Raw genomic sequence first — 20435 nt, 5'->3', positions numbered from 1 at the left:
CCAGGGAAAAGATGTGCAGCAGTTCTAATCTGCCAAAAAAGTTCTTCCCTTTCTAAAAGTATTTGCCAAGGTCCTGCTCTAAAATCATCCTTAACATGCTTCAGAACTGTAAATTTAAAATTATGGTCTGAGTATTCCAGGATGTGTCTTGCTAAAGCATTAGTGGGATCTTTTTTGGAGATGGCATATGTGTGCTCATAAATGCGCTGTTTTAGCTTTCGCTCGGTTTTGCCAATATAGAAAGCTGCGCATTTTTGACAGTTGGCAACATAAACAACTGATTTAATATCACAGTTAAAATGCCCAGTGATTTTATAAGTCATGTTATTTATGGAAACGTTAACACCCACATTAATAAAGCTGCACTGGCGACAAGCGCCACATTTAGTCATTCCTAAACGTTTTTTGTTAATATTACAGCTACTGACTTCTAATAAAGTTTTCAAATTGATGCCTCGCCTATATACTATTTTAGGTTTTGACCCAAACCGGGTATATAAATCTCTATCCTCTAAAATTAGCGCCCAGTTTTTACATAGAATGTTCCTAATACGTGCATGATCCAAATTAAATGTACATAAAAAACTGGTTCTAAATTCAGAGGCATCAACATTAGTAGCTACTATCCTACAATTATCAGGCACATTAGTATGTGTTCCCCTTTGATTAAATAAAATTGGTTTAAAATGGCCGATTTCACGCTTATATATGACTTAAGACCTAACTTCAACAATCAGGGTATCGGGATAACCCCTATTAAGGAACACAGAAGACAAATTGTTACATTCTTCAATGAAATCACTTACATCAGTTGTCATCCTAGCTGCTCTTACCATCTGCCCCTTAATTACAGCTTTTTTCTGATGGTGAGGATGACAACTGGTATAATGCAAAAAAGCATTTGAGTATGTTGGTTTCCTATATATAAGACTTTTACATCTAGAATTAAACTTATCCTTGTGTAACATGTCAAGAAAACTAATCTTAGAATCTTGAACTTCATAAGTAAATTCCAAGAATTCTGTTAACTTGGAAATTCTAGAAATAAATGTTGGAACAGCTTCCAGGGGGCCTTTCCATAATAAAAACATGTCATCCTGGTATCTAGTATACCAGGCGACATGAGTTTTAAATAATGGTTCATTAAAAAGTAGTGTATCTTCCCAGTAAGCCATGATACAATTTGCAAAGGCACCCCCACATGGGGAGCCCATGGCAACCCCTGAGGTATGCAAGTAAATGTTGCCATCAAAAACTAGGAAGTTTTGTTTTGAAAAAAAAAACTAGGAAGTTATAAGTCAATACAAGTTCTAATAAAGTTTCAACCAAATAAATGATATTGTCACTAACTTTCCTAGATGACAAAAATTCCCTAATCCATTCCAATCCTAATTTTTGTGGTATAACTGTATACAAGTCTCTTACATCTACTGTAAGAAAAAAATGACTGGGATTATAAGGAATGCTGTTAATATTATATAGGAAACTCCATGAATCCTTGCAAATCTGTGATTTACATTCAATAAGGGGTTTTAACACACTGTCTATATATTCAGCACAGGCGTAAGTTATTGACCCCCTTCCGTCCACAATGGGTCTGAACAGGGGGTCATCTACCGACTTGACTTGTGGATTTTCAGTGTGCCAAAAAGTACTGGTAATTTTGGGGCAGAAATATTCAAGCACCTATATAGGTCGATATCTATAATCTTTTCCAAAAAAAGATCTTCCAGCACACCCTTAATCTTATGATATGCAATATTAACTTCATTAATACTTGTCAGCTTATAAGATCCAGTGTTAAGATGTTCTATCATTTTAGCCACATATGCATCCTGGTCCATAAAGACCAGTCCACCACCCTTATCGGGTTTCATGACCCTGATGTTACATTCGCAAAACACTTTAATAAATTGTGTAATTATAAATCTTAAAGTCACCCTTTGTACTAGAAATGACAACAGGATGATTTGGATTATAAGTGATCTCCTCCTCTGATTGCGTTTGTTCCTCAAGCTGGGTTGGTTCCTGTTCGATCTCAAGTTCCTTTGTTGCCCATTCTGTCCCTGGGGAAAACCCTGTTTGTTATTTAAACTGGTGGAATTATTGCCCCTATTGGAACTTTGTTTCTTGTTGGCACCGTTAACGTTAGTATGGTTAGCCCCATCATTTACATTACGTTGACCAGAATGGGCATCATTGCCTTGAGTATCTCCAACGTTAACCCGCACTTCTTCGGGCTGATCCTGCTCAAAGTCATTGTCGTGGCCTAAAATATTAGTTATGGGTGCATTGTTACCCCCAGTGGTTAATTGTGGAATAGAGGGTGGACAAGGATATGCACTATTCGTGGCATACTGTTGTACGTCCCTTGTAATCTTTTTCTTCTTCTTGTTCAAAAGTTTGACCATGGTTGCCTCTATACTGGTAAAAATACGAATATAATCGTATTTGTACCTGATAAAGTCAGAACTACTTTTAATGGACTGTTCAAGTAGTTCTAGCTCATTTTTTAACTCTTCCACTTGATGTTTATACTGTCCAATAAGCAAGTCAATGAATTCAAACCCCTGTTTATCAAACAACAGAAGCAATTGTTGGTGAAACTGTGACCCTTCAACTAAACAAACTGGAAATCGCCATTGCCTTAGCCCTTTTGGTATAACTTTCTTAGCTAAGCATTCCTCCAGGTAGGCGATTTCGAGTTGCAGTTTTTTGCATCTAAATAATTTACAGTCAGAATCATTAATAAGCAGAGCAATATTACTGACAGTCTCTTCCTGTTGGACTGACACACATCCAGTAACTTCTGATTTAAAAAAGTTATTGTTGTTGAGAAACGTTGAAATACTAGGTGCAGAATCATTTACCACATTTAATAAATGGTTACCTTGGGACGCCGTTCCTTCTTGCTGCGACCCAGTTCTTTGCCCAGCCAAAACCTCTGAGAGTACAGGAAAACTCTCGTTGACATCATCATTACTGGAATGAGCAAGCTGATGTAAAGTTCCACTTTTTTGTTTAGGAATTATCCCTTTATGTTGTTCCACACCTGAAGATGACGTATTGGTGGTGACAATAGCATTCCCTGGACTCAAAACGCTCACGCTGTTGTCCAAATGCTCAAGACGTTGGGTCAAGTGCTCAACCCGACCCATAAGCACTTGAATAAGGGCTGTGAGGTTACCGTCAGCATTCGCTTCCTCAGTGTTAGAAAAATTAAGTGTCCTAGATCCGCCATTCGGCTCGATTTGTGAGAACATAGAGTTTTGTGGTGATGCTCCATCTTCGCTTGCCATACTAACCACTCACTTAAAATTAAAACAAACTGTTAAAAACACAAAAAAATGAAGATAGTGGAGCAAACACCAAAACTACTTAAACAGATTTATTGTTAGCGCTTTCGGAAAGACAAATATCTTTCCTTCTTCAGACAAAATCCATTTTAAAATCAAGGCTATATTTATACCTTTCCTAATAACCTAATTATACACTTAATTACAATTAAGTATTTAAAGCAACATAACATTATAACAGCTTGTGCTATAAAAGTGTGCTTTAAAAGTATGTATGTATATCTACACACTATAAACACAACAAACAGCCCTACCTCAACGTATATATACCATACATCTTAATCTAAAATAACTTACTCTATAAAACAATTAACTTAATAAATAAATCTCAATGCCAAATATTGACAAAACCTTATATAAAATAATATTCCTTATTATTACCTTCTTAATGCAATCTGTTTTAACACACATAGAATACTTTTTAATGAACCATTATTTAAAACTCATGTCGCCTGGTATACTAGATACCAGGACGACATGTTTTTATTATGGAAAGGCCCCCTGGAAGCTGTTCCAACATTTATTTCTAGAATTTCCGAGTTAACAGAATTCTTGGAATTTACTTATGAAGTTCAAGATTCTAAGATTAGTTTTCTTGACATCATGTTACACAAGGATAAGTTTAATTCTAGATATAAAAGTCTTATATACAGGAAACCAACATACTCAAATGCTTTTTTGCATTACACCAGCTGTCATCCTCACCATCTGAAAAAAGCTGTAATTAAGGGGCAGATGGTAAGAGCAGCTAGGATGACAACTGAAGTAAGTGATTTCACTGAAGAATGTAACAATTTGTCTTCAATGTTCCTTAATAGGGGTTATCCCGATACCCTGATTGTTGAAGTTAGGTCTGAAGTGATTTATAAGCGTGAAATCGGCCATTTTAAACCGATTTTATTTAATCAAAGGGGAACACATACTAATGTGCCTGATAATTGTAGGATAGTAGCTACTAATGTTGATGCCTCTGAATTTAGAACCAGTTTTTTATGTACATTTAATTTGGATCATGCACTTATTAGAAACATTCTATATAAAAACTGGGCGCTAATTTTAGAGGATAAAGATTTATATACCCGGTTTGGGTCAAAACCTAAAATAATATATAGGCGAGGCATCAATTTGAAAACTTTATTAGAAGTCAGTAGCTGTAATATTAACAAAAACAAAAAACGTTTAGGAATGACCAAATGTGGTGCTTGTCACCAGTGCAGCTTTATTAATGTGGGTGTTAACATTTCCATAAATAACATGACTTATAAAATCACTGGGCACTTTAACTGTGATACTAAATCAGTTGTTTATGTTGCCAACTGTCAAAAATGCGCAGCTTTCTATATTGGCAAAACCGAGCGAAAGCTAAAACAGCGCATTTATGAGCACACATATGCCATCTCCAAAAAAGATCCCACTAATGCTTTAGCAAGACACATCTTAGAATACTCGGACCATAATTTTAAATTTACAGTTCTGAAGCATGTTAATGATGATTTTAGAGCAGGACCTTGGCAAATACATTTAGAAAGGGAAGAACTTTTTTGGCAGATTAGAACTGCTGCACATCTTTTCCCTGGTCTTAATGAATATACATCTATTCTATGTGTGTTAAAACAGATTGCATTAAGAAGATAATAATAAGGAATATTATTTTATATAAGGTTTTGTCAATATTTGGCATTAAGATTTATTTATTAAGTTAATTGTTTTATAGAGCAAGTTATTTTAGATTAAGATGTATGGTATACATATGTTGAGGTAGGGCTGTTTGTTGTGTTTATAGTGTGTGGATATACATACATACTTTTAAAGCATACTTTTATAGCACAAGCTGTTATAATGTTATGTTGCTTTAAATATTTAATTGTAATTAAATGTATAATTAGGTTATTAGGAAAGGTATAAATATAGCCTTGATTTTAAAATGGATTTTGTCTGAAGAAGGAAAGATATTTGTCTCTCCGAAAGTGCTAACAATAAATCTGTTTAAGTAGTTTTGGTGTTTGCTCCTCGATCGTTTTTTTTTATATATATATGTACACTACATCCTTGGAGCAAGCAAATCACAAAACACTGCATCGTTCCCCTGCTACATAAATATACCAACTTGGACATCCCACAATAACAGAGAAAGGGTACAATATCAACCCCCCGCTAATACAGCCATCTCACACAGATACTGAAGATCAACTGCTCTCTCCACCAAATGTAAGTTTTTGACACAAATACAGAAGAATCTATTACATTTACATAAACAGCATCCAAGATGCATGTAGCATGTTCAACAATAACTACAATGTCCACAGACAAAATACATGTACATGGATTCAATTTGTTTGGTTGAAATCTCATTTAGTTCCATCACAACATTTAGTTACATCACATAACAATGCAAAAAATGACAAACCACATTTAGGTGAATGTTCATTTGTTGAACTCTCATTCTATAGAATGTGGTTTAGTAAATCGTATTGTACTGCAGAAGATATAGGTAGATATGTATGAGGATGACAATCAGCATTACCTACAGATTATCACTGTTGCTGAGTTTTCTGATTTTATCACTGCTTGTATCAGCAGTGATTCAGTGTGTTGTTTCTTCTCTTCCCTCTGCAGTGCTGCAACTGGGGTGTTATTTGAAAAGTGATAGTCCCCCTTAAAAAGTCTTTTAAATATACTTAACCATAAACAATGTTTTCTTCTACCACTACTTATATGATGAAATTAGTTTTGAGTTTAACCATTTTGGTTCAATGTTTTGTGATTCAACCAAATGAGTCTTCTACTTATTTATGAAGTTTGTTAACTGGGGCAGTGGACTGATCTCTCTCCCTCTCTCTACTATATACACATTATATATATATTTATATATATATTAGACACACACACACCAAAGCATGTCAAACCCACCCAACTGTACCCCCCACAACCTCCAATGTGGGGGGCCTCACACCACCACACCCCCTAATTAAATATACCAACTCAGACTGCACTATAGTGGGGAAAAAGTCAAATTTCCCCATGTTGGCCACCTGCCTCCTTTCCCAGATTAAAATTCCGGGAATATGAATGCAAGTTAAACTAAAGTAGCCAGACAAAACAACAGTCTTGTTTTTCAGATTCCTCCCTTGATAAGGTTTAGATACATCTAATCTGCTCTTCCATTATTACCCTGTAGCAGTCATCCTTCGAGGATGGCTCTGTGTTCTAGACAGCTACTAATGCACTGCCAGCATCACTATTGCAAGATTTCAGGTAGCATGTTCAGTCCCACTCTAAGCTCTCACTCTATTACAGATTTACTGTGCAACTTTCACCTCCAGCTATACACAGAATATCAGTATAACTCAGTATGTGCCAAGACTCTATAAAAGCTCTAGAACATAGCTTGTAAGAGCACAAAAGATTTTAACAGTGCTTCATAGCTTTAACTGTCTGACTTCAGTGACCAGGGTTTTATTAGCAGCACAAGCACTGGAGGAGCCAGGCAGGGAAAGGGTGGAGTGAAGAGGCATTGCTCTCTCACCTCTCGTAGAAGAAGGAACAGGGGCAGGCACTTGGTAAGAAAATGGGGTAGCGTGAGTTCTATGATGGAGACGAGGGAACCAACACCTATGCTTGAGGAGAGGACAGCAGGACCAATTGCTGGCAATTCCCTTTGAGAAAGCAATGGACAACAAGGGGATTGTTCACTGCATAACCCCATCCTTGATGAAGCCAAGCATGTGATGCAGATACGGCTTAGACTAATAAACAAAAAATTCAAGGTTGAAAAACATCCAATAGTTGCCAAATGATGCCACCCCTCCCTCCAGGTTGATGTTCACCCGGTAATGGGGAGCAAACGGGCTGACTTACTGGGAGAAGGCTGATAAACAGGTAATGGAGGCAAAAAAAAAGTTTGTTTCTGTACCTGCAATGTAATCGGGTCTCACTGACCCAAACCTTACTGCAACAATCCATTTATTTAATTTTGTTTACTGGGGTGCAGCACTGACTCAGTTGACTAATGTTTGATAAGCAGCTTGGGCACCTGAAGGGGTTGTTGTAGGTAAGACAAGGCTTTGCCTGCTTAGGTTTCTGGAGGGAGAGTGGAAAAAGGATGTGATAAACTGAAGAAGGCAGAGCAGCTTTCAAAGTCCTGGTGGAAGTTGGGGCTTGAAAAGCATTTGTAGTATGCTTGTGGGTAGGTTAGCAAGATACTGTCACTTTGCAGGGGGGGGGGGGGGGTGCAACACTCAGTCTATGTCCAACTGCTAGCAGTAGCCTATCAAAGGAAGTGCCAGTACACGATGAGTAAGGCTTTAAAGTTAGCATCTCTGTGAGTAGCTCCACAGACCCTTATCCCTTCCATGGCACTTGCTTTGCCAGCTACTATAGTGACCGGTAGCCCTACCTGATTGGGGGGGGGGGTAACTAGTTACCACCAATATGTGGCTAATGTAATATTGGGAAAGCTTGGGGTATGCAGCATCACAGTAGCTGATCTGAACTTGCTATGATCAATGGATTCCAGGAAAATATTAAAATATTGTGCATTTTATAAGCAGTGCAGATTTATGAAAATGAAAAAAAAAAAGATGTCACAAGAGAAGAATGATGATGTTGGCTATTTCATACATTGTAAGCTCAACTATTTTCAAAATGTTTGGTGCGATATAAAAACATTACCCTTCACAATCACTAGCATGTAAGCGGATTTTCAGGTGCTCTCTGTTGCATGCCATTTGCTATTTGATTTACAGATAATACAAATTAGAAGTAGCACGCTTAATGGTATGTTGGCAACAATAAATGACCAGAGGCTGCAAGATGAACATTCTTGGAAGGTGCGAGAAAAGCCAGAGGTTAACATGTGACAAAGAAAACAGGGTGAAGCTGCAACAGTAGAGGCATGGGGTTGCACCAATATATAGGCTACCTCTGGAAGTTTAAATTAAATTAGCTTGGAAGACATGAGACTTCGCCTTTTGAAGGGAAGCATATTCAGTTATTTTGCTCTGCATTACGAATTATCAAAGAATCTGTTTCAGTTTGATTTTAATGTTGTACAGCATGCTGCGGCAGTCTATCTTTTGAGTGAGGAAGGAAAATATTCACATAGCTTGGGTAGAATAATGGAAAACTATGGTCACTGCAGTGTAGTTTGTTGTAACAGGGTCAGTAATAAGAAGGTAGGGGTGTGGATCAAAGATTATATGTCAGAGATGGCCTACCTTCTAGAAAAGGGTATCCATTTTAAGAGTAAGGTGCTTAGGAGCTTTGCTTTTGGTACTACCATAAACCATTTAGCTGTAGACAGTACTGTAACAATGATCTGCCCAATGAGTATAATGTGATAATCCTGAAAACTCTATTTGAGGTAATTTGCGAAGAGAAGAGTTTCTTGGAAGCAGCTGCTATAAATGGTAGGGCATATTTCAGTTATGCTAACAGTATGCCTTTCCCAACAGAAATTCTCCCAGTGTGTGAAAGGAAATGAGATACCCTTTTGACCTTTAAGTATAATTTGTTAATTTCTATTTCTGCTTGGTTTATCAGGTATCACACACTCAAGTTTTTGGTTGAGTTGTAAGACGAATGGATTTATGTCTTAAAATATGGTTTTCTTGAACTGAGGATGATGTACATGTCTGATCACATAGTGTTTTGCGATATTGTCAGAGTCATTTTTAAATGTCTAAAAGTAAGGGGTTGGTTTTAAAACCAAGATGGCACCTCAATTACTGTTGAACGGATGTAGCGGTTAGTGGCAATGACTCAATAAGAAAGTCTTCAGCAAGGACAGAACAAGTTAGTAACACTAACAAACTTACTTCTAAAAGCACAAATCATTGACAATTAGCAGTTAAAGCAGTTAGGATAGTTGACAAAACCCACGCCTTCTAAAAGCACAAATCATTGACAATTAGCAGTTAAAGCAGTTAGGATAGTTGACAAAACCCACGCCTTCTACTAGCCTACACAACCTCTGGTCCCTAAATATACAGGGCAATAAATATTGAATTGATGTATACACCAGAAGGCAAACAACACCATTAAGGTGGAGCGAACAGCTTACATGTTTCATGTCCTCTGCCCCCCCCCCCCCAAAAGTAAAACATTATCTAAATTCTGCTTCTACCTAAATGTTTTGGAGTCTGAAATGTCATCACATACCTGTCCTCCTTAAGGATACCAGTCACCACATCTGCAATGACCTCACAGTCCTTTTCCAAGGAATTCAATGTGTTCTGCACAGTCTGGTTAATAGTCTTCTCTATTGCCTTGCACACCTCATCAATTTGATTCACACAGCGGCTCGTCTGACAAATTAAAAAAAAAAAAGACAAAACTTAAATTTACTGTTCATATTTGTTACTACATACTGAACAGAGAAAATATGTATGCAAAAAGTGTGGGCCTGCTTTTCAACAGCATTTTGACTTTTTTTTCCAGGTCAGTTATTAATATAATCCAAACATTACAGCAGTACAGATAAATTGACATAGAGGGTTAAACAAAGGTTCACTTTACTCCATTGAGTGGGTCCCTACATCATTCCAAATCTGATGGGGAATACAGCTATATGGGTTACACAACTGAAACGATCTTCCACACTTCTGTCTGTTAGCCTAGTGAAAGAACTATGTGCCATTTGCACTGTCATTACCTGATATTTACTCACTTATTGTTGTAGCCTACACCTTTAAGACAAGCAAACTTTCTTAAATAAGAACAGCGTGGAACTCAGTTTTAAATTCCTCCATTTTGTTTTCCAATTAATACCACTATAAACATATTTACTCAAGTCTGGTATACAGGGTAATGTATTGATGTTTACAAATACATGACATTAATACAATACAGGTATAGACTGGAAAACACCCAGATTAAATATGATATACAAGGTTGTCCACATCCTTAACGTATGATGGTGTAATACAGATAAAATGCAATACAACAGTCATGGTGTCCGTGCGGTAGGGAAAGGATTTTCAGTAGTTACATAGATTATGAACAGAGTGTTACATGCAGAAGAGTGGAGAACAAAGTTGTCCTGAATAATGTTAACAGATAAAACAAAATCCACGTCAGCAGAACCAGCAGCAAAAAGTCCAATGTGTTTTATTAACATCCACTTTTCATTCAAAAAAAACTGAACTTCTTCAGACAAACATCAAAAGGTAGCAAATGTAAAAAAAACTCCTTAAATACACAATTAACAACACATGATACATTTGAATGGACCAACCAACTGGTTGAAACTCACTGACATCAATGTGTGGGAAAAAGCTGATCTCAAAACTTCTTAAAGTACTACTGCATACAGTGGCGGCTGGTGACTTCAAATCAAAGGGGGGCTGCAGGGGATAGCTGAATGGGTGGGGTCAATAGGAAGAGGTGTGGCCAACTAGAAAGGGGAGGAGCTATGCTCAAAACCACAAAAACTAACTTTAATTAAATATGCTGCCATGGGTGCCAAACCCTCATTATGAGAGTCCAATCAAAACAAATGAAGTGTAAAAGAATAAAAATATTTAAATGCATTGGCTGCATGACAGCTTACTTAATATCTAGATGGAAACAAAAATGTTGTGAGGCATGAAAAAGTAAATTACTTTTTAAATACATTACGGGAATGCCAGTCAAAATCAAGTATAAGAAAAACAAGCAGCACTCAACTCAAACTACTTCTCCTTGCACTGCAGTTCTAATTATAATTTATATTCAGCTTTATTAAAGCACCCAGTAACATGCTGAAAGTAGCAATCTCTGTGGTGACACCACTTGTAAAAATGTTTCTTATCCAAAACAGACCTGCTGCCTGACAACTATCTACTTGTTTCATGGGGAAAACACGATCAAAGTAAAAATGAAAAGCAAACAAGAAACAAGCTCAAGATAGATTGCTTAAATTATTACTGTACAGGTTATGGACCACACATGAATGGCGTTCTGTTTAGTTTACTGGTAAAGCCCTCAGAGATCACTAGAAGTCTCCAACAAGTGTAATGAGCTTCTTAAAATAATGTAATCCTGTCCTTTACTACAAATACTGTCATATGGATTTCAATATCCAATGTTTATACATTATCTAGTTAAGTATTCTCTGCATGGCAACAACAGAAAGGCTTCAATGTTGGCAATTCTTTAACAGTATGCTTATTAAAGCTTACTTGCACGTTATGGTCTCAGACAAGCTTACTTGATGGTCATTAAAGCATTGCTACTTAAAACACAGAGCAACAGGCACTTTGAGTAATAGCATAAATCAACAGTACAAAAATATGACAGAAACCAGACCATTCTGCAAAATCAAGAACAGACGAAAAGCCACTGTAGTACTTGTGTCTACCTTGCATGGGGGGATATGCTGCACATTTACACTGCATAACTGCTCCTTGCTTTGCTTGGACACATCTAGAGTCACTACATGGGGGAGTGGGGTGCAACAAGTATGTCACAATTTGAAATGTCTCTGGCTGACGGTGATTGGCACTAACACATTTGTCATACCTCTCTCCCTCAGGGCAAGAAATCTGGGCAAAGCCATACATAGAAGTGGGACAAAGGCCCAAAAATAAGGACAATTTTTAAATATTGTTCTTATAAACTTAGAAAGATAATAGAATAGTAGGTCTTGCATTAGTATGAATTTTCTGAAGGATATGAAATCTGAAACTCAAATGCCTGTCATTATTTTCTAACTTCAGTCTTTAATGATTTACCACTAATTTGCCAAAAAACACAATTTTATGAAAAATGGACCAAAAATGTGATGCAACAATATAAAATAGCCACACAATACAGCTGGGAACCTGTCAAAGAAGGGACACTTTAATATTAGTACTGCTAACTTGAGTAGCTGACAACATAAAAGAGTCTACATGCATTTCTGAAATAAAAGTAATCTATAACTCTAATTATTACAGTTATTTCTTAATTGTAAACCCTCCATGTTTTCTTCCAAAACTGTTATTTTGCAGAGGGATTATTAGGGAAGAGCAACATTTTGAGCCAAATTCAGGGACAGTTGAGAGGTTTGGCTATGCCTAATTCTATAAAGCAATTTGCATGTACCTCTCAACCTGTTAATGTAATAAATCTGGACAAGGCCAAATATATTGGGGAACATATAAACAGTACTAAAATTGCTCTTGTATAAACTGGGACAGTTGATAGAACAGGTCTTACTTTAGCATGCATTTTTCTGTAGGTTATGATATCTGAAACTAGTGTGTCATTATTTAGTGACTTAATTCCTAAATGATTTGCCAGAAAACCACAAATTTTATGAGGAACAAACCAAAAATAAGAAGCAAAAAACCCATTCATTCTTTGAAAATCTGGACAGTTGGGAGATATAGTTCAGCTGGGGCTGTCTAAGTTTGCTGCCCTTCCCCCTCACAAAACCATGGTCGAATGGAGCCTCCCCCTGCAGCCATTCCAATGATTCATTACTTTGCTATTTCACTCCATTTACCATAAACACTAATGTGCATACTGATTTACTTCTATGATGATTTGAACTTCATTTGAAAGTTTTATTTTGCATTTTACAGCACAAACACTAAGACATCTGCTAAACAAACTTGGCATTAAAATTTCTCTGCCCTTGAAACTCACATTCATTGAAACAACATTAAAACACACATTCAAAGAAAATACATTTTACCTGTGACAGATAAAAATTAATTCTGGGCTGTTTTCAAATCATAGGCCCCTTGCATATGAAACATACATTTGCTCTTTGATACACCTCCCTATTGCTTTGAACATTTTTTCCAGTAAACAATGAAACAAAACTGCCCAAATTCAGAACATTTCCATCATAAAAGTCTACTCAAACTTCTACAGTCCACTATTATCAGTAAATATGCACAATTCTACAGTCCACCATTATCAGTAAATATGCACAATCTCTGTAGTAAAAATGTCATCTAAATAATTCCACGTTAAATAAATCTGTAATGAAGAGGTTGCTGCTAGCAGTCACCTTTATATTTCATTGAACAATAAAGTGCCTGATGCCCCTGAGGAATAAATTGCCTAAATTACATTAAAAATAAGCTAGTAATATTGCAATAGGAAATGGATGGCAAACTGATAACAGGCTCATAATTAGTATCTTAACTTTCAGTACGGCAGCATTCACCCCTTATGGGAGTAGAACCAACAACCTTCTGCATCAAAAGCAAGTACACAGCCTGTTGTGCTATTAGCACTAAACTTCTCTTCCCCTGCAGCTCTCAGCTCCTTGTAAAATCTACTCAATACTCAACTGCATCTCAACTTTGCAGCACAAGAAGTCTGGAAAAAGCCAAATTTATTGGGGTGGGTCAAAAGGGCAAAAACCAAGGACACATTAAACATTGCTTGTATAATCTTGGAAAGCTGCTAGAATAAAATGCTGTGTTGCCACCATACATTTTACTGCCAATGTCCCTGTGCAAAAAAGAGTCAGAACAACATACCACTATGCCAAATCACCTGCTTTCTGAAAGAAAAATGCTGCGTTACCACCGTACATTTTACAGACAAGGTCCGTGTGCAAAACAGTCAAGAGCAACATACCACTATGCCAAATCAGCTGTTTTGTGAACGAGAGGAAGACTGAAACTTAAATGGCTATCATTTAATGAATTCAGTTCTCACCATAGCTGTCAACCTCTTAGCACAAAACACCTGGACAAACCCAGTAATGAGGGAATACAGCCCTCAAACATATTCAGTGAATTCAGTTCTTGCCATAGCTGTCAACCTTAGCACAAAAAATCTGGACAAAGCCACTAACAGGGTATTACAGTCCCAAAAATAAGGAACAATTTCAAATAGTCATCTTATAAACTTAAAAAATTGCTATAATAAAAGGTTGTGTTACTATATATTTATTGCTAGAATAAAAAGTTGTTTTACTATGTATTTTCTGAAGACTATGAAGTCTGAAATTCAAATGCCTGTCAATTTTACTTCTGATGAAACAAAAACAATTTTCAGCAGAGGCCCAGGGAGAAATACTGTAGACATGTCTTTGTAAAATGGCAGGACACCAGAACAAATCCACACAAACACAGAGATAAGATGCAGACTCCACAAAGAAGGCACCCCAGCCAAGAATCAAACCACAAATCCTATAGCTGTGACTCTGAGGCAACAATACTGCCACTGCATCATCAAATATGTAAGAAATTAAACATTCAGAAACCTGAAGTCTGAAATTCAAATGCCTGTCAATTTTATTTAACATTTGTTAATCAGGACAGTCTGACTTGGAACAAAAAAACAATTTTCAGCAGAGGCCCAGGAAGAAATAATGTAGACATGTCTTTGTAACATGGGAGGACACAAAAGCAAACCCACACAAACACAGGGAGAAGATACAGACCCCCACAAAGAAGGAACCCCAGCCAAGAATCAAACCTGAGAACCTGCAGCTGTAAGGCAACAATGCTACCAGTGCACCATCAAATAAAAGCAAACCCACACAAACACAGGGAGAAGATAACAGACCCCACAAAGAAGGAACCCCAGCCAAGAATCAAACCTGAGAACCTGCAGCTGTGAGACAACAATGCTACTACTTCACCATCAAATATCAAGCATTGCAACATTTACAAATCACAGATATTATGAGGAACAGATCAGATCAAATATGAGGCAAAAATCTGCAATTTTTTTACAAATGGTGGTGGGAAGGGAACTCAAGTCTTTAACACCTGCATACAGGGTACAGGGTTCAAGCCTGAGGTATTCTCTACCACTGAATAGCAAAGCTTTCAGGTACAAACCCTTTATCAATACTCATACAGGTTACAAATAAAATCAAACATTTAAATAGAAATAACAAAGCACATGACCAGCAGCCAAAGATCATGTGATGAAAATTTATGTTTAAAAAAAAAAAAAATATATATATATATATATATATATATATATATATATATATATATATATACATAAACTTTAAAATACAATTATTTCAGTACTGAATGTTGTAATTTCACTAATATAGGCTTTAGTGTGACTTTCAGCTGACAAGATGCCTGGTTTGAATGTTGCTGTCATACTAAAGCCTATATTAGTGAAATTACAACATTCAGTACTGAAATAATTGTATTTTAAAGTTTATGTATATATATATATATATATATATATATATATATATATATTTTTTTTTTTAAACATAAATTTTCATCACATGATCTTTGGCTGCTGGTCATGTGCTTTGTTGGCTTCTATTTAAATGTTTGAATTTATTTGTAACCTGTATGAGTATTGATAAAGGGTTTGTACCTGAAAGCTTTGCTATTAAACGGGTGTGTTTCAGCGTATTCTGGTGTTTGTTTATTGCTTATTTCTATCGTTGGCAGCTGGTTGGACTAGTATTCCCTACCACACCACCATGAGCACCTGGGGCATTTTCACACACACACACACACACACACACACACACACACACACACACACACACACACACACACACACACACACACACCTTCAAATAAGTAAACAAGCAAGCACACACAACTTCAAATAAGTAAAACAGCAAGCACACACAACTTCAAATAAGTAAAACAGCAAGCACACACACCTTCAAATAAGTAAAACAGCAAGCACACACAACTTCAAATAAGTAAAACAGCAAGCACACACACCTTCAAATAAGTAAAACAGCAAGCACACACAACTTCAAATAAGTAAAACAGCAAGCACACACACCTTCAAATAAGTAAAACAGCAAGCACACACAACTTCAAATAAGTAAAACAGCAAGCACACACACCTTCAAATAAGTAAAACAGCAAGCACACACAACTTCAAATAAGTAAAACAGCAAGCACACACCATATATTCAAACAGTAAGCACCATACATTCAAACACACTTACCTGTCCGTTCTCCATACTAACCAACGTACATCCAAATACTGCTAGATCCAAACCCCTTCCCGCGCAATACTCCAAACACCCGCGACTCGCGAGATTAAGTCCAAACCCCTTCCTGACGAGACAGCAAGCAATTCCTGATTGCTGGTGTTGCAGACCGGCCTCGAAGCATTATCCCAGCGAGTCTGTGCACTTTAAAAGTGCACAGACGTCTACTCACGTTTCCCTATCAGGACTGCCGGACTGCCTTGAGCATGCGCATACAGTAGACCAATAGTCTGGACTACTGCGCATGCGCGAAGTCCACGAATTTTTAAAAACTTTTTTTCTATTTTTTATTTTTATTTTTAGTTCTTTTTGTTTTGAGGGGGCTGCAGTCCGGCAGTCCAATAGCACGGGCCGCCCCTGACTGCATACAACAGTCAAATCCATGGAAAATGTGTTTTAAAAACAAAACAAAGTGGAAATATGTATGAACATAATATTTAAAATGTTTAGTACTAATGGACACTTGTCATTATGAGAACTGCCTCATCCACATGTTATTGCAGGATGCTTATACACTATCTAGCATTAATGAATTGAATGCAGCGTATAGGTGCATCCATGTTTTCTTGAATGACTTTTTTTTAGAAAATGTTATAGAACAAGATGTGTTGAAATATTTGACTGTTTCATTCCCTAAGATTCCAACAGTTTTCGGATTGCCCAAGATCCATAAAGATGTGTACAACCCCCCCCCCCCCGAGGCTATTGGTTAACGCTAGGGGTTCTATCACTTACCCGATAGCAAAGTATGTGGACAACATATTGAAAAAATATGTTGAAAAGGAACCACACATTTGTAAAGATTCTTGGGCTTTTTTGAAAGCCATAGGTGCTTTAGAATTCAAGAGAGGCCATAGATTTTTGACAATAGACGTAAAAGACCTCTATACGTCTATTCCTCATGCTACAGGGATAGACTGGGTCACTGACCGTTTATTGCATCACAATGCTAGCAGTGTATAAATCAGACTGGTGCAGGAATTGTTAGATGTTATTTTGAGGTACAACTTTGTAACATTTGGGGGAGAGATATATTTACAGAAGACTGGTGTAGCCATGGGCTCACCAGTAGGGGCCAGTTTTGCCAACATGGTTATGGCCGAATGGGAACACAGATATGTGCTTGGCAATTACAACGGTCAGTTCAAAATTGATTTTTACACCAGATTTTTGGATGACATCTTTATACTGACGGAAGGTTCAACTAATGATGTAAGAACCTTCATAGACTATCTCAACTCCAGCACGTCTTTTTTGAAGTTCACATTTGTACAGTCTGATTCTAGAATTTCTTATCTGGATGTAGACTTATATAAAGACATTTCTGCTGGTAGCTTTAAGGCTAAAAGATTTCGGAAGAGTTCTTACTCTAATACCATGTTACACTTCACCAGTGCCCATCCTGGGCACCAGAAAAGAGGGGTAGTCAAGGGGCAACTTGTGCGCGCTGCTCGAATGGTAACTGACGATGAACCCTTTATAGAAGAATGTGAGTTCATTAAGGGATTGTTCCTACATAGAGGTTACCCAGACAAGTTTATTCATGACCTGATCACTGAGGTCCAGACTAAAAGGTATGGGGGTGTTTATAAACCTATTTTACAAAGTAGTTCGTTCACAAGTTGTTCACTAGAACATCCATCTCCAGTTATGCCTGAAGTCTTTTTAGACAGCAAGAAAGTTGACACTTCTATCTCTTTCATCACCAATTACAGTGCTGAGATTCACCTAATTAAGGAGGTGGTTGCCAAGAACTGGAGTATTTTCTTGTGTGATGATGCCTTACAAGCTAAGTTTGGCACTTTGCCTAGGTTTATATATAGGAGAGGTGACAACCTCAAACGGATATTAGAAACAAAAAAGGACACTCGTGTTAGAACAGAGGGCACTTTCAAATGTGAGAGTTGTAACATGTGTAGGCATATTGCCACTGGTTCAAGCTTTAAAATTGCTGGGTCTTCTTTCTCCACTGTTGGTAGATTCAACTGTAAATCTCGATCGGTTGTTTATTTGGCTTGCTGCCAGTCTTGCCCAGCATTTTATGTGGGCAAGACTGACAGAGGTTTTAATGAAAGAATCTATGAGCATTTATACTGTATTAGGAAAAACAAGTGTGAAAATGCTTTAGTGAAACATGTTAATGACCACCCACAGCACAGTTTTACTTAAGAGTGTTAGGACAGGTTTCCTTTTGACATCAGGGGGGGTCCTTTTCAACTATTATTAGAGTGCCTAGAAGTGATTTGGCAGCTGAAACTCTGTTCTTATAGACTTCCAGGTCTCAATGACAGAGTAAGTTTAGCTTGCATTTTGAAACTTAGAAGCATGCAGAGGTAATGTTATTATGATTACTTTTCACTTACTATTTTTCACTTTTTACCTTTTGTCATTAAAAAGGTTTTATATACTACGTTTTTTGGTTTTAAACATTTTAAATATTATGTTCATACATATTTCCACTTTGTTTTGTTTTTAAAACACATTTTCCATGGATTTGACTGTTGTATGCAGTAGTACTTTAAGAAGTTTTGAGATCAGCTTTTTCCCACACATTGATGTCAGTGAGTTTCAACCAGTTGGTTGGTCCATTCAAATGCATCATGTGCTGTTAATTGTGTATTTAAGGAGTTTTTTTACATTTGCTACCTTTTGATGTTTGTCTGAAGAAGTTCAGTTTTTTTTGAACGAAAAGTGGATGTTAATAAAACACTTAACATTGGACTTTTTGCTGCTGGTTCTGCTGACGTGGATTTTGTTTTATCTATTTCAGTTTGTTTTAACTTTCTGTTGCTTCTGAATAATGTTAATGACAGGATGTCAGGGACAACAAAGTTGTTCTTAGTAATGTTAACAGGCTGTCAGAAGCATGAGCATGTGACTGTTAAGGGCTTTAGTAATTGTAACCCAAATTACTTAGCCAATTGGCATTTTCTAATGTTGGGAAGTTGGTTTGATAGTTTAGGTCCTAGGGAGGAATATGCACAGAGAATGACAATTAAGTCTCTGTACTACCGCTCAACTGCCTGAACTGGAGCACAGTCAGTATAATTTGATACAAGAATGGACTGTAGAGGATTTTTTTGTGTGATTGCCAGGCGGAGGGGGGTCTACAAGCTGCTGTACTGGAAACGTGTTAGCCCTCTAAAGTTGATATGCTGATGTTCCGGGGGGAGCTTATGATGGATAATATTTCTATGAAACATTATTCTATGAAAAATAGGGAAGAAAAAGTAGACAGTACTACAACTGTGGCTGCAGGATATTTTCACCTTCACGGGTAAGGAAACTAGATTTTGCAACAGCCATACAAGGATGACTTTGTTTTTGCTTTTCTGTTATTAATAAGAATGGACACCAATAGTGCGTGCGTGCGTGTGTGTGTGTGTGTGTGTGTGTGTGTGTGGGGGGGGGGGGTCAAAAGCCAGGCCAGGGCATATAAAAGAGAGGTATTTAAGTAAAAAGAGCAATAAGAATACGCAAGGATTAAAATTTTTAACTAACTGCAAAAAGTACAGTTTTGTACCTACCATAAATGTAGATGTTCGAGGATCCACATTGCTGCAGTCCTAACTATTGGGTAGTCCGCTGTCCAGTCGGCCCGAATACCAAAGTATATGGCTGACGTCGGTCAGGGCGCATTAGACTGACGTCAGTACGTCAGGGTACTAATGCGCATGACCGACGTCATATCCTCAGTCTTTTCTTGCCCCAGATGTCAGAAGACCCTGAAAAGCTAAGGCCAAAACCAAAAATTCCAAACATACCTGCACCAAAAATATGTACAATATATACAAAATTACCAGAATATAACCTCACCTACACAACCACCCTTAAACACAGAGGGGAAGGAGGGAGGGTAAATTGGACTGCAGCAATGTGGATCCTCGAACATCTACATTTATGGTAGGTACAAAACTGTACTATGTTCTTCATTCCACATTGCTGCAGTCCTAACTATTGGGTAGAATCCCAAAGCAGAGGTAAGGGAGGCTGGCAAATCATAAGGAAGCAGGAACTGACAACATGCCTTGCAAAATAGCTGTGGCAAAACCAGCCCTAGACTTAGAGTAGAGAGGAAGGTGATAATGCTTAGAGAAAGTATGCACTGAACTCCAAGTAGCTGCCTCCAAAATATCCTTAGTGGCCACCCCTTAGAAATGCTG

At 37.3% G+C, this 20435-nt stretch overlaps 1 protein-coding gene across 1 annotated transcript in view; it reads right to left on the bottom strand.

Moving 5' to 3' along the window:
• LOC122813767 overlaps window positions 1–20435 on the bottom strand; it is a 311471-nt gene that overhangs the window by 186965 nt on the left and 104071 nt on the right. The window contains exon 8 of the mRNA XM_044086258.1: window positions 9516–9661. Coding sequence (XP_043942193.1) covers window positions 9516–9661 — 146 coding nt within the window. The remainder of the gene's footprint in view (window positions 1–9515; window positions 9662–20435) is intronic.

This window comes from Protopterus annectens, chromosome 10.part0 (assembly GCF_019279795.1).
Source record: "Protopterus annectens isolate FY-2018-M chromosome 10.part0, PAN1.0, whole genome shotgun sequence".
NCBI lineage: Eukaryota > Metazoa > Chordata > Ceratodontiformes > Protopteridae > Protopterus > Protopterus annectens.
This window is presented reverse-complemented; position numbering and strand designations above follow the sequence as displayed.